Source organism: Pseudopodoces humilis, chromosome 3 (assembly GCF_049639895.1).
Source record: "Pseudopodoces humilis isolate 2021_Gansu_Grassland_sample_001 chromosome 3, ASM4963989v1, whole genome shotgun sequence".
NCBI classification, from domain to species: Eukaryota; Metazoa; Chordata; class Aves; order Passeriformes; family Paridae; genus Pseudopodoces; species Pseudopodoces humilis.
The window spans coordinates 112,456,499-112,471,044 of NC_142202.1; the positions used below are offsets into that span (position 1 = coordinate 112,456,499).

General features: G+C 47.8%; 2 protein-coding genes across 2 annotated transcripts in view; one reads left to right on the forward strand and one right to left on the reverse strand.

Moving 5' to 3' along the window:
• Positions 1-546, reverse strand: part of FZD3 (frizzled class receptor 3) — a 45,093-nt gene extending 44,547 nt beyond the window's left edge. Inside the window, exon 1 of the mRNA XM_005528805.3 lies at positions 414-546. The gene's annotated coding sequence lies outside the window, so the exon portion shown is untranslated. The remainder of the gene's footprint in view (positions 1-413) is intronic.
• Positions 547-741: 195 nt separating this feature from the next.
• FBXO16 (F-box protein 16) overlaps positions 742-14,546 on the forward strand; it is a 30,470-nt gene continuing 16,665 nt past the window's right edge. Inside the window, exons 1-3 of the mRNA XM_005528806.2 lie at positions 742-792; positions 5,180-5,303; positions 9,898-9,933. Coding sequence (XP_005528863.2) covers positions 5,214-5,303; positions 9,898-9,933 — 126 coding nt within the window. The 5' untranslated portion in view covers positions 742-792; positions 5,180-5,213. The remainder of the gene's footprint in view (positions 793-5,179; positions 5,304-9,897; positions 9,934-14,546) is intronic.

Below are 14,546 nucleotides of genomic sequence, written 5' to 3' on the forward strand. Positions count from 1 at the left end.
GAGCCCTCAGCGAAGGGCGGTGAGGCTCCGGCATCCCCCCCCCGAGCCCTCAGCGAAGGGCGGTGAGGCTCCGGCATCTCCGAGCCCTCAGCGAAGGGCGGTGAGACTCCACCATCCCCACCCCGGGGCCGCCGTACCTCACTACGGCACGGGGAGCCCTGGCCAGCATCCCCGGCCTCACGGCGAGAGGATCCTGCCCGTTCGCGGCGCTCAGGGCCGGCATCCTCCGTCCTCCGCCGGCCCGCCCGCCGAGCGCAGCACCGGCATCCCCCGTCCCCGCGCTGCGCTGCCGGCCGCGGGGCGCTGCGGGGCCTCCCCGCTGCACGGCCGCAAAGCCCCGCCGCCGCCTGTGCCCGGAGCGGACAGGACGAGCCCCTGAGGGCTCCGCCGTGTCCCCGCCGTGTCCCCGTTACCTGCGCAGCTCCCGCCGCCCTCACGGTCCCGCGCGCGCCCCTCGGGTGGCGGCGGCGGCAGCGCCCGGCCACGCCCCTCCTGTGGCCACGCCTCCCGCGCCATTGCGCCCCGCCCACTCTTCGCCGCTCAGCCAATCAGAGCGCGCTGGGATGGTTGCTAGGTAGATCGGAACCCCCGGCCGCTCTAACCCCGCTGGGGGGGCTCTGATTGGCTGGCGCCCCCCGGGGTTGCCGTGGAGACGGGATGCGGGAGGGCGGGAGGAAGAGGCTGGAGCTGATTGGCTGGCACCGCCCCTCCACTGCGTTGCCATAGCGACGGGATGCGGACGGGGGGAAGGAGGAAGAGGAGGAGGCGGCGTCCGCAGGCGGGAGGAGGAAGGTGAGAGGACACGGGATGACACCGGAGACCCCCGGGAGGGCGTGGGGAGGGGGTGTCGCCGCGGTGGGGCAGGAGCGGACACATCCCAGGGGACACTGGGGGTGTGGAGCGTCGTCTCAGGGGGACAACCGCAGCGTGGCACGGCGGGGCGGGGACACGAGGCGGGGAGGTGGCACAAACCCCGCCGGGAATGCGGAGGGGACAACGGATCCGGCGTGCGGGAGGAAGGTGGGGAACGTCGGTGGAAAATGTCAGTGGGAGCTCCACGCTGGTGTTCCCAGTGTTTACATCCCGGCAGTGCAGGATGGATCCCTATGGATGGGGGTGCCCAGGTGGGCAAAGAGGCCGGTGGCAGCTGACTTGTGCCAGCTCTGGGGTGGCAGCAGGGCCAGGGCAGTGCCTGTCCCCTGTGCTGGCTCTGCTGGGCCACCCCCATCCCTGGGGACACTGCTGTGACAAGAGGGATGTGGAGCAGCTGGAGCACATCCAGGGCAGGGAACGGAGCTGGGGAAGGGTCTGAAGCACCACGAGCAGCTGAGGGAGATGGGAAAGGGGCTCAGCCTGGAGAAAAGGAGGCTCAGGGGGGAAACTTTTCCCTCTTTGGAATTCCCTGATGGGAGGAGGCAGCCAGATGGGATCAGGCTCTGCTCCCAGGGAACAGGGACAGGATGAGAGGGAACAGCCTCAAGCTGTGCCAGGCAAGATTCAGGTTGGATATTTGGGCGGTCAAACCTTGGATCAGGCTGCCCAGGGCAGTGGTGGAATCCTCATCCCTGGAAGTGCCCCAAACCCGTGGGGATGTGGCACTGGGGGACATGGATTGGTGCTGGGTTTGTGTTTGGGTTTGCTGACCTCAGAGGTCTTCCACCAACCCCAACAATTCTGTGATCCCACAAAGGGATTCTCCAATCAGGGGAGTTTAAAGGCGTCATGCAAACCAAATAAGCTCAGGGGATGCTTGGAAAATGCTGTGGAATCCATGGACAAGTTCCCAGCCTTGCTGGATTATTGATTATTAGTTCTTGATTCCATCCCCAGATCCTTCCCTATCTGCCCTGCCTGTACCTGTGCTCGGTGCTGCTGCTTAAATCACTGCACTGTTTATTTTGATATAACAAATTACAGTCAAAATCACTCTCCTGCTTTAACTTGAGGTTGGTTCCGTTAAATTCTAAACTTTTTTAAACTTATTTTTAAATTTATTTATGAGCTTGTTGCCACGTGGATTGATGGGATTAGGGGAATACATCCTTAAACCTCAGCATGCAGCAGGCTCTGTGCACCACCGAGGTTTTATTTCTGTAGAGATGATTAAAAATCATTAATAAAATGGTTCTGCTTCTGCAGGAGCTGTTTTGAGTATGGTGAAACAGAGATTAGCCCAGGTAAATGAAATTATTCCAATGCCCCTGGTTAATGGTCTTTATGGATTGTTGAGCTTTCTTCTATGGAATCACTCCTATTTTAAAGCATTTTAAAATTCCAGCTTGTACTGGAATGAGTCTGGGTATTTCCAGTGGTTTCCAAGTGAATTTTTCCTGCTGTTGGATCGTGCCATTCCTGTCTCCTGCCCTGTGACACTTTGTGTCTCCTCCATATCCAAATTTCTTGGATCCTCCCATCCCAACTGTTAACCATTCCAAGGGACTCTGGCAATTTTGCACTTTTTAACCCTGTGTAAAAGCACAAAACTTGGGGTTTCTTTCCCCAAATCTCTTTTGCACTGATATTTACCATACTTGCCACCTGCTCCTACATTTCCTTTTATTTTTTTTTGGCATTGAGTGTCAATAGCTTCTCCTCTTTGGGCAGCGAACCAACATTTTCCTGATGTCTATTTAAGGTTGGATATTTGTTAACCTCCCCTCCTGTCTCTCGCTGCTGGAATGTTTTGGGATCACCTGAGCCTGATGGATTTCATCCCGGGCTGTGGGAAGAAGGAGCCGGAGAAATCTCTGGAATGTTATTTTGGGCAGCCAGTCCCGAAATAATGAATCTTGCAGGAGAAAAGTGAGGCCTTGGCTGAGCAGCCTCTGGATCCCAGCCCTGCTCAGCATTCCAGCTGCTTCTCCATGGGGCTGCTCTGGAGCTGGAGCTGGGAATGTTCCCCTGGAGAAGGATCCAGGGAGAGCTCAGAGCCCCTTCCAGGGCCTAAAGGGGCTCCAGGAGAGCTGGAGAGGGACTGGGGACAAGGGATGGAGGGACAGGACACAGGGAATGGCTTCCCACTGCCAGAGGATGGAATTAGGGGAAGAAATTCCTTCCTGTGACGATGGTGAGGCTCTGGAATAGAATCCCCAGAGAAGCTGTGGCTGTTCCTGGATCCCTGGAAGTGTCCAGGGCCATGCTGGAGGGGGTTTGGAGCAGCCTGGGACAGTGAGAGTTGTCCCTGCCCATGGCAGGGGGTGACACCGGGTGATTTTTAAGGTCCCTTCCCACCCAAACCATTCTGGGAACGAATTCCTCAGTGAGCACTGAGTCCCAGCACGTGCAGCTTTGAGGAATTCCAGCGAACACTCGGTTATCCAGTCCTACCCAGGCAGTTCCGTGGCTTGTGCAGCTTTATGGAATTGTGGAATTATGAAATGTGACTTTTCCATACGATCCACCCACATCATCAAATCCAACCCCTGGCCCTGCACAGATGGCCCAAAATTCCCATCCTGGAGCTCTTGGGAACGCCACCATTCCCTGGGGACCTGTTCCAGTGCCCCACCACCCTCTGGAGGAAGAACCTTTCCGTAAAATCCAACCTCCACATCCTTTGAGACATCTCTAACCTCTTCCCGGGGTCCTGGAGAGAGAGGAGATCCGTGCCTGCCCCTCCACTTCTCCCCATGAGGAAGTTTCACACACACCTTTTCCAGATCCAGAAGTTCCACACAGACTTTTCCCAGATCCTCAAGTTTCACTTTTCCCAGATCCTGAAGTTTCTCCCAGAATTTTCCCAGATCCTCAAGTTTCACACAGACATTTCCCAGATCCTGAAGTTTCACACAGACATTTCCCAGATCCTGAAGTTTCACACACGCTTTTCTCAGATCATGAAGTTTCAGATGCTTGTCCCAGATCCTGAAGTTTCACACACACTTTTCCCAGATCCTGAAGTTTCACACACACTTTTCCCAGATCCTGAATTTTCACTTTTCCCAGATCCTGAAGTTTCACAGACTTTTTCCACATCCTGAAGTTTCAGATACTTTTCCCAGGTCCTGAAGTTTCACTTTTCCCAGATCCTGAACTTTTGGACAGTTTTCCCAGATCCTGAAGTTTCACACAGACTTTTCCCTAATCTTGAATTTTCAGACACTTTTCCCAGATCCTGAAGTTTCACACAGACTTTTCCCAGATCCTGAAGTTTTTCAGGACAAAGGTGCCTGGATTTGGTTTTTTTTTGGCAGGGAATGATCCCAAATCCACCCAAAAAATCCTACTCTGTTGCACAAGAAGGTGGATGTGAAACCTTGCTGAATCCTTCATCTTTTGCTGGCAACGTTAAAATTGGAGAGGGAAATTTTTTATTTAAGGTTCTTAAAAAAAAAAAAAATTAAGAAAAAAATTCAGATTTTTCTTATTAATTTATTTCCTGAGCTCGGAGATGAAAATCTTACAGGTTTTTCTTTCATTTTGTTTTTTGGCTGGATTTTTTTTTTTTTTTTTGGTTGATTGTGTTTTTTTGTAGTTTTGTTGTTGTTGTTGACTGTGGTTTTTGTTTGTGGTTTTAGTTTTTTTGGGTTTGAGGGTATTTTTTGTGCATGTGGTTTTTTGTTTGCGTTTTTGTTTGTTGTTTTGGGGGATTTTTTTTGTTTGTTTATTTGCTTGTTTTGTGGGGTTTTTTGTTTATTTTTTTTAAAATATATTTCTTTGAGTCCATAACAAGAAAGGAAGGAAAAATTTAGCACCAAATTGATGTGCCCAGAAAGATCCTGCAGTGATTTTTGAAGATGAATCCATTGAAATAGAGAGGAATTTTGACTTCCACTATCTCAGGTTGCTCCAAGCCCTTTCCCACCGGCTCTTGGACACTTCCAGGACTTTAATCTCATGGATATTGTGGCTACACAAAATAACAAGCCTCGCTCTACCTGAATTTCAAATTATTTTTCCATTTTGTGTCATTTCTGTGCTATAAAATCATTGGATTCCTTGTTAAAATTATAATTTTTTCCCAGGAAAATGAAGGGATGGCACAGGGATAACGTCCACCTTTGTTCTGTGAAATCGTTACGTTCATCCTCATTAAAATCATTCTTTTTTCCACCAAAAAAACGCGCTACGAAACCGTTGCACGCAAAATGCCACGAAATCATTGGATTCCCAATTAAAATTTCCAGGAAAACGAAGGAACGGCGCGGGGAATAACGCCCGTCTTTGTTCTGTCTCGTAGCCATCGGTGGCGACAGGGAGGATCCGCCCTCTCCATGGCATTTGCGCCTCCCAAAAATTCGGATGGCTCCAAGCTCCAGCTGAGCACGTGGACTCCCCTGAACCACCAGCTCATGAACGACAAGGCAAGTTCCAAGGGGAAAAATAAGCTGGAAATCAGGGAATCGTGGAATTGTTGAACTCGGAAGAGACTCACGGAGGTCAACCCAGTTCGGCCATTCAAGGCCAAGCCAAACTGAGGATTTCTCAAAATCCTCAATTTCACAAATCCCCAAGCCCGAGGAAAATTTAATTAATTTCACCTGATCCCACCTGGAATTTAATTTATTTTCCCCTGTGGAGGTCAAGGGAAATGAAATAAGAATTTGGAGGTTTTGTTCCCCGGTGGAAGTATGGCGGTTTCTTCATGATATATAAAGATAGATAAAATCTAACGTGAAAAGATGGAAAATTCTGATTTACTTATTTAAAGTAATTTTTAAATAAGATTCAAAGTAATTTTTAATTACTTTAATTAAATTAATTTAATTAAAATAAGTAATTTATATATATATGTATATATATGTATGTGTGTATATATATATAAATAATTTAAAAATAATTTTAAAATAATTTTAAAGAAAGATTTTTACTTATTTAAAGTATTTATCAATTTTAATTGATATTAATAATTAATTAATTTTATTTATTATTTAGTATTAAATACTTAAATACTTTAAATACTAAAGTATTTGATTTAAATACTGCTATTTTGCCAATTAATTTGTTTTTTTTTTTTAAAAAGTGGATTTTTTTTTGCTGAAAGTCACAAAATTGTATTTTTTTGGGGGGCAGAGGACTGTCATTCCTTAAAAAATGAAAATTTCACCACTTTCCTATTAATTTTATCTTGATTTATTTCTTATGCCATAAAAAGACGAAGCTTTGTCTCCTGTCCGGGTACCTCTGACATTAAAATTAATTTGATTTTTCCTTGCTCCCTAATTAAACTCCTCTCTATCCTTTTTTTTTTCCCTGTGGAAGGACTTTTACCCCACTTCAAGTGAACACTTGAATTTATTTTATTTCTGATAAACTGAAGAGATTGAGCTCTTTGAAGTCCTTTCAATCTGGCAAATTCTCCAGCCTTTGAATCATTTTGATGTTTCAACATTATTTTTGCAGATACGCATCGCTGTATCGCAATAAAGTATGACCTAACCAGAAATTAAAAAAAAAAAATAACATTTTCCCACCTTTTCCCACTTTTTTTTTTTTTTTAACTTCTCTCCTCCTTCGGCAGTCTCAGCAAAACTTGTAGGGATTAATATTGGATTGCTGAATAATCCAATGCTTGGTGATGTTCCAGGTAGGGAGGAATATACAAGAATATCCCAGAAAATCCCAGAAATGAATATTCTAAAATGAAATACCTGGGATGAACCTGGCATAACTTTGGCACATGGGGAATGTGGTGGTGTCTTTTCCAACTTTGAAAATTCTCGGAAATTCACAATAAAAGATATTTTCTTGTTTCTTGATCCAGGTTTTAAATCACCGGCCTGGCCAAAAAAAAATTTCTTTTTTTATCTCCCTACTTTGCTCTGCGGTGGAAAAAAAAAAAAAAAAAATTAAAAAAAAATTAAAAATAGCTGGAACAAAATTAGTTCTGACGTTCGGAATCAGGAGATGTTCTGTTAGGTATTTATAGGGAGCTGGAGAAGGACGAGGTGCCATTTTTGTACAGTCATGTGTCTGCTCCTCTCCGCACTCCCGGAAGGCAGCGTGACGAGGAATTTATAGATGGGAGGGATGGGAATTTATAGACGGAAGGGATGGAAAAAGCAGGGAGAGATGAGATGTGTGAGAATTGAACCCGTTGGAACAGAGAATGAGGAGCGGGAGCGGTGGGAATTCAGAGCTGGTTCAAGGCAGAAGCGTCAAAATTCCATGGTCAGGAGTGGAGCTGGGAATTTATGGTGTCGTAAATTTACTACTTGACAAATTTTGGGTAATTCTGGGGGTGCTCCATTGGTACTTCCTGTAGATTTCCCTGGATTTTCAAAGGTGGTAGGAGTAACACCACAGAGTTCCAGAATGGTTTGGTTTGGGAGAAACCTAAATCCCATCTTGTTCCTTCCCTGCCATGGGTGGGGACACTTTTCACTATCCCAGGTGGCTGAAGCCTGGCCTTGGACAGTTCCAGGGATCCAGAGGCAGCCACAAATTCTCTGGGAATTCCATTCCATGGCCTCGCCACCCTCACATGGAAGAATTTCTTCCTAACATTTGCAATTTCTCAGGGGGTTGGAAAGAGACGATCCTTAGGGTCTGTTCCATCCCAAACCCTTCTGTGATTCCTGAAACCTCCTGGGTTTGATGTCCCTGGATCCCTGGAAGTGTCCAAGCCCAGGCTGGATGGGGTTTGGAGCACGCTGGGATAGTGGGAGGTGTCGGGGCTGGAACTGGATGAGCTTTAAGGTCCCTTCCAACCCAAACCATTCCATGATTCCACGATTCCTTTAAAGGCAGGATCACCACCAGGGACAGGCCAAAGCCAAGGAGGCAGAATGAGGAAATCCCAAATTGTTCAGGGTCACAAAACCAGGGATAAAATCCCGGATACGCCAGGGGGGTGCTGCAGGGGAGGATGAAACAGTGGCAGGAGATGGAGCATTCTGCGGACTCCATCCTGGGAAGGACTGGAATTCCGGAGAGGATTTGCCTTCTGCTGGGCAGGAATTCAGGTCTGAGGCAGAAGAGCCTTCAGTGGCATTTGCAGCAAAGGATGGAGGGATTTTCCATCCACTTGAGCATCTTTAAACCCCCTGAAGCCATGGATGTGAGACAGCAGATCCCAAAATCATCCCGGGCCTCCAGCTGCATCCAAGGCACTCCACAGGTGTAGCTCCAAGGCCTAGGAGAAGAGGACATGGGGTTGATAATTACACCAAATTTGGGCTGTTCTGTTGCTAATTAACGCTCCCAAGTGCCTGGAGAGGCAGAACTTTGTGAGAGCCTCAGCTCAGATGTGTCTCCAAGAGCGCCGGAAGCAAACCTGCGTCTGTCTTTGATCAAAGACCATCAACACCTCCCTCCTGCCTGGAATTCTCCACCCCAAAAACTCAGATCTTTGACTATTCATCGCTTCCTCAGGGCAGATCCTTTTCCAAGTTCAGCTTGTTGGGTTTTTTGGGTGCTTTTTCCCCTCCGTTTTACCAACGTCCAAATAAAGCAAATAAAAACTGTCGACGCGCCAATAAAAGACATGTCACTTCCCAGCCCTCGCCGGAGACGCTCCTGCTGGGAGAGGCAGAGCTGGAGCTGTCGGCTGCTGCAGCAGACATCAGCACTGATCATGTCCTTCTCTGCAGGAACCATCCCCGCAGGCTGCCAGAGCAAGAACACGTCTGGAGTTTATAGCGATGGCGCGTGTTTTCCTGCTCGCGGTTTAATCGCCGTTTTATGTGCGGTTATAAGCCAGGTATTTTCCCCCCCGCCTCTTTGATCTCTCTGCTGCTGGAAAAATCATTTCCAACATGCCCTCGCTTCCCAGGTCACCATGCCGAGGGTTGAAGGAGGTTTGGTGGTGGTGGGGAGCCACGTGTTGGTGCTTTGGGGTCCAGCTCCCTATGCATACAGGTCAACAGCAGAAATCCTCCTCTGGATTTGGGTACGAATCGTCCTCGGTGGGAGTTGTCGCTGCAAAGGCTGCTCTTGTTACCCCATTCCTGGAGATTTTGCTGAGTTGGGATTGAATCCATGCAGGATTTCAGGCATCCGGTGCCTCCAAGTCGGGATTAACGGGATTTCTGAAATAAAGAGGTGGGAAGTTCTGGGGCAGCTCCCATCACTGCGTTGTCCAGGAGAGAAGAATTCCCATGGATCCAGGCTGGGAGAGCTTGGGGGTGCTCACCTGGAGAAGAGAAACATCCAGAAAGATCTCAGAGACTCCTCCAGGGCCTAAAAGGGATCCAGGAGAGCTGGAGAGGGACTGGGGACAAGGGATGGAGGGACAGGACACAGGGAATGGCTTCCCACTGGGAAAGGTGAGATTTAGATGGGATTTTGGGAAGGAATCCTTCCTGTGAGGGTGGGGAGGCCCTGGCAGAGATTTCTCAGAGAGGTTGTGGCCTCCTAATCTTTGGATATTTCGTGTTGGAAGGGACCTTGAAGCTCATCCAGTTCCAACCCTGAAACCTCCCACTGTCCCAGGGTTGCTCCAAGCTCCGTCCAGCCTGGCCTTGGACACTTCCAGGGATGTGGCACTGAATCCAGCAGGGTTCAGGATGATAAATTCCCGACAAGATCACCAAGGAACAGACAAGGGAAGAGTGTAGGTGGCAAGAGAAGGGATGTGGATTCTTTCCCTCTCCACAGGGAAGGTCGGGAATGCTGGGTCCATTTCTGGACTCCTCAGCACAAGAAACACGTGGATTTATGGAATAAATCCCGCACAGGGCCTCGGGAATAATCAAGGAATTGGAGAACATGATGTTCAGGGAGGTTCTGGAATCTCCATCCACTAAAATACCCAAAACTCTTGGACATGCCTGAGCTACTCCTTTAGCTGATCCTAACAGGGAGTTTGGATTAAACGATCTCCTTAATTTTTTTTCCCAAAATTCCCATTCAGCAATTCCGTTGATAGCTTGAGGATTGTTTTCCGAGCTGGATTTTTTTCAGCACATATTGAGTCCCCTTTAAATACTCAATTTTCTTTCTTTGTGTGTTTTACAGGTATTTGAAGAAAGAAGAGCCCTGCTTGGGAAATGGGTAAACTTTTCTCTTTAAATATTTTAAATTAAAAATTTTAAAGCATTTGCTACAGGCAGATTTTGGAAGTTTATCTCATGGGAATGTAAAACTTCTCCTCTTTGGAAAAAGGGATTCGCTTCCCTGATGTGACTGCTCTGCTTTTGAGGAGAGCAAAAGTGTCAGTTCCCTCAGTTCCCACATTCCGTAAGTTTTGAAGCTGCGAAATCATATTCCATCTTTGGAATGAGCTGAAATGAGATGAAAACAACCCAGGAAATGTCTGTAAAGTCTTGGATGTTCAGATGTTGCCATGGCCTGCTGGAGGGTCTTTAAAATCTGTAATAAATGACATTTTATCTACCAAGTGCACACACAGATTGGTTTGGGCTGGAACTGATTATTCTTTACGCTTATGAAGTCGCTAATGAAATGTTTTTTGCATCTCAGATGGTCTTTACAGGAAAATATTTTTGTTTTAAGGATTATTTGTCTTTATAGGAAATAATCTTTCCATAATTTGTTGTGTTTCGATAATAAGGAATTTCAGGGACACCAAGGAAATTAAATAATTGAGTTGATTATGGTTCAAAAAGCAGCTTTTAGTGGGATAGGCAGCAAGCGGAAAACATAAAACCTGCCTCTTAGAAATTGCTGGATGTCTTAAAAATGCCAAAATCTGGGCAGAACCTTCCTCCAACCAGTCTCACAATTGCTGAATCATCTCCAAAAGGTCACATCTCCGACCCTTCCCGTGACATTGGATCAGCAGCTCTCAGAAGGCTCCTTCACAGCTGCCTCTCCTCGTGCTCCTGCCAGCCAGCATTCCAAGGGAAAGAAAGCACAAAAGCTGCTCTGAAGTCCCTACAAGGCCTGGGGTTGTGTGAAAGGAACCATGTGGAGAAATCTCAGTGCTCCAGGCAGGATTTTCCACCTTGGTTCCCATGACCTTCTCCAAGAGGTAAATGTGGGCTAAATGGAGCTGCTGGAGCTTGGATTTCATGGCTGTAAAGGATTTATTCTGGAATTGGAAGGATGAAGCCTGTCCTAACTCCTGTCAGGCATTTTCAGGGATATCCAGATGATGGAACGGGAAGCAAATCCTCATTCAGTGGCTGGACTCGATGGTCGGAGAGCTTTGCCAACCCTGATGAATCTCCGATTCTGTCCGCAGATGACGCCAGGCTTGGAGTGTTTTCTGGAACTTTGGGGCTTGGAAGTCAGGTTGGAAAGGTCAGCAGCCGGAAAAGGGCGAGGGAAAAGTTCTGCATGAAAGAGTGACACCCAAAAACTTCGCATCTGAGAGAATCCAAGGATGCAGCAGTTCTGCAGAAAAAAAAATTCCTGGGAATGTGGGTGGATCACAAACTGAATATAAACCGACAGCATCTTAAAATAAAGGGAAATATCCCAAAGGCAGAAACCATTCCTGGTTCTGCTCCCTGCGTTTTGGGAACAAGACAGAGGTGAGAGCAGGTCCAGAAAACACAGAAAACATCCCTGTGCTTCAGGGAAGATGGAAAAGAGGTATAAAAACATCTTCTAATAACACAGAAGGTGTCAAAGAAGAGGAAGGGAGGGATCCGATCCCTGTGCTCACTCTGGAGCGGGGAGGAAATCCTGGGTTTGCGTTGCAGTTATGGAGACACAATTTAGACACGAGCAAAATCCAGTGCTGCAGATAATTCCCTGCTGGAATAGCTTGCCTGGGGGTTACGGGTGGAATCTGGAGACTTTTGAGGTTACACGAACACTGCCAGGAATGGTTTAGGGAGAGCAGATCCTGCCTTGGGGCGGGAGGTGAACCAGATCAGTGTCCCTCAACTTTTTCCATGGAAGGAGCATCCAATCTCCTGGAAAAGCAGAACAGGAAATGCCTCATGTGGCCTTGCCACAGCGGTTTCCCTTTATTTGGTTTTCCAAATAAAGATTGGATTAAACTTGGGATGCTCACTGTTTGTTTAATTCTTCCTGATTTTACTTGCATGTATCCAGGGATTTACATTTTCATTTTGTTATTTTTTCCCGTTGGTGCCACAGGACACCTTTGATGTCCTTCAGGGTGTTGTGGTCCATAAAACAGAGGCTGAGAAAGGAGGAATGAGGTGACCTGAAGGGATTTAATTTCTGTTTCTGTGCACCTGACAGGAGGGCTCAGCCAGGCGGGATTTGGGCTTTGCTTCCAGGGAATAAAGGACAGGACAAGAGGGAACGGCCTCAAGCTGTGCCAGGGGAGGCTCAGGTTGGATATCAGCAGGAATTTCTCCATGGAAAGGGTGGTCAGGCCTTGGAAGGGGCTGCTCAAGGAGGTTTGGAGCCCCCATCCCTGGAGGTGTCCAAGCAAGGCCTGGATGGGGCGCTCAGAGCCCTGGGCTGGGGACAAGGTGAGGATCAGGCACAGTTGGGACTGGACGGTCTTGGAGATCCTTCCCAACCTGAATGATTCTGGGATTCTGTGTTTTAAACTCCTGCTTTTCCTTCTGTCACCTCTCTGTGTGGAACTGAGCCCTTCCAGGATGGTGGCCACCAAACACGTTCTTGGGGCCACCTCTGCTCACGTTGCAATTAGCACAAGAACACCGCCCCTAATTTTGCTGATAATAATTGGTCTTTCCGTGGCAGGATTGTCCCTGGCCTGGTTTTCACCTTTAGCACTGTATCAAACAAATAATCCTGACAGGGTTTATTATTATTTTAAACCTTTTACAGGGGAATCACAGAAATATTTGGGTTGGAAGGGACCTTAAAGCTCATATCATTCCACCTCCTGCCATGGGCATAACCTTCCATTATCCCAGGCCTCACTTCCAAGAGGAGATTCCCGGGAAGACTCTGAGGAAGGGAAAGTGACCTGGTGACAAGAAGGAAACATTGCATTGTCACCTGCCATGGGGTCAGCTCCTGGGTGAAGGGCTTGGAGCTTTAAGGTCCTTCCAACCCAAGTCTTTCCACGATTCTCCTGTAAAACGTCAGGGTTTTTCTGTAACTACAGAGGGAAAGGTGAAACCAAACAGATCCCAGAGGAAAGTTCCTAATAGCTGACAAGGAGCTGCTTGGCAGCAGAGATATTTGGGATTTGGCTGGGTGGATTCAGGTATTTTACGGATATCAGGTGCCTTGTCTGCTTCTCACCTTCCCACCCAGCTCCTGGGTCTCCAGCAAATCCTCTCTGCAGGACTGGGAGAGGAGGGCTGGGGCAGGAGGGGAAAATCGTTTGTCTTCTGGAGAATCCATTCCTGCTTTTGCCGAGCACGGGGATCCCAGCCTGGGCTGGAGATGAGGGTTGTTGTGTCCCTCTGCAGTTGGAGGCAGCAAAACCAGCAGCAGCACAGGGGCCTCTCCGGGCTCTCCCTGCATGCCAGGCTTCGTTATTTGTGTGTGTGCCCTGATGGATTAATTGCAAACCGATCCAGCACGGCCCGATGTCACACGATCCCCGCGGTGACATTGTTCTGGGGAAGGCCCCGGCGAGGGGAAAAGCTGCGGGGAGAGGGAAGGAGAAGCCAGGGGAATCCAGTCCGACTGGTTGGGCTGCTGAAATCACATCCAAGGGGAGGACCTGTGGAGGAAGCAGCCAAATGTGGGATGGAAACCTGCTCCTTAATGCTGGAAAAGAGACAAATCGTGCCAATTTAACTCCTTGGCTGCTGCTGCTGCTGCTGCTGGGTGTTCCCAGCGCTCCCGATGCTGCGGCACTGGTTTAAATGGAGTTTAAATACAGGCTGAGGATGACATAAGGAATTCCCCCGCTGGGAAACCCATGGCAGGGTGGGAAGGGTTAACAAGGAGCAGCTCTTCCCAGTCTGCTGGGAAGTGAAGCTGGATTTGTTTTGACTGGTTCACTTAATCTCTTGATGTGGAAGAGAGGGAGCCAGTTACTCTCTTGTCTCCGGAGCTCACACGGAAATTTAACAGCGCAAATTGGTGATGGGGGATTGTTTTAACGAGCAGAGGATGGGGCTGGGATCATGGATGGGGAGCAGAAGTTTTCCCCCTTCGTGTGACAGAGAAAACCTTTTACTGCAAGCCGAGTGTGAGAAGGGGACAGGCAAAACCTCTTCTGTGCCACTCTGGTACATCTTTGTCTGATTTTATTCTCAGGGAACATTTCTAAGTCCTAAATCCCCAGGTTCTACTTCAGTTTTCCCTTAATACCCTGCTGAGCATCATTAGAATTGAAAGTTATATGGAAAAAACAGGGATTAAAAAAAGGGGAATATTCCTTAATTCACTGTGTCTGAAAAGACAGGGAGCTTTTTCTATTTGGCTTTTCATCTCTCCAGGATCTCAGGAATGCCAATCCCACACTTTCTTCACTCTGACCTTCTTGAAGGTCTTGCTGAAGTGTCTGTGAGAAAGAAAAGAGCTATTTGCTTCCTGGAGTTTATTCTCCGGCACTGGAATTCATCCAAGGGAAAATAAATAAATAAAGAAGGAGTTCTTCAAAACGATCAGGAAAGAAAATGTTTCTCAATTACCTTCATCTGCACAGTGCATTTTAAATTATTATCCTGCCAGCCCTCCATTTGAGCACAGATTTGGGGTGAGGAGGAAGCTGAGGAAAAAAACCTAAAAATCTGCATTTCTAATCTGTTTCATTCTGACAGGGAAAAGAAGGGACACTGGACATGAAA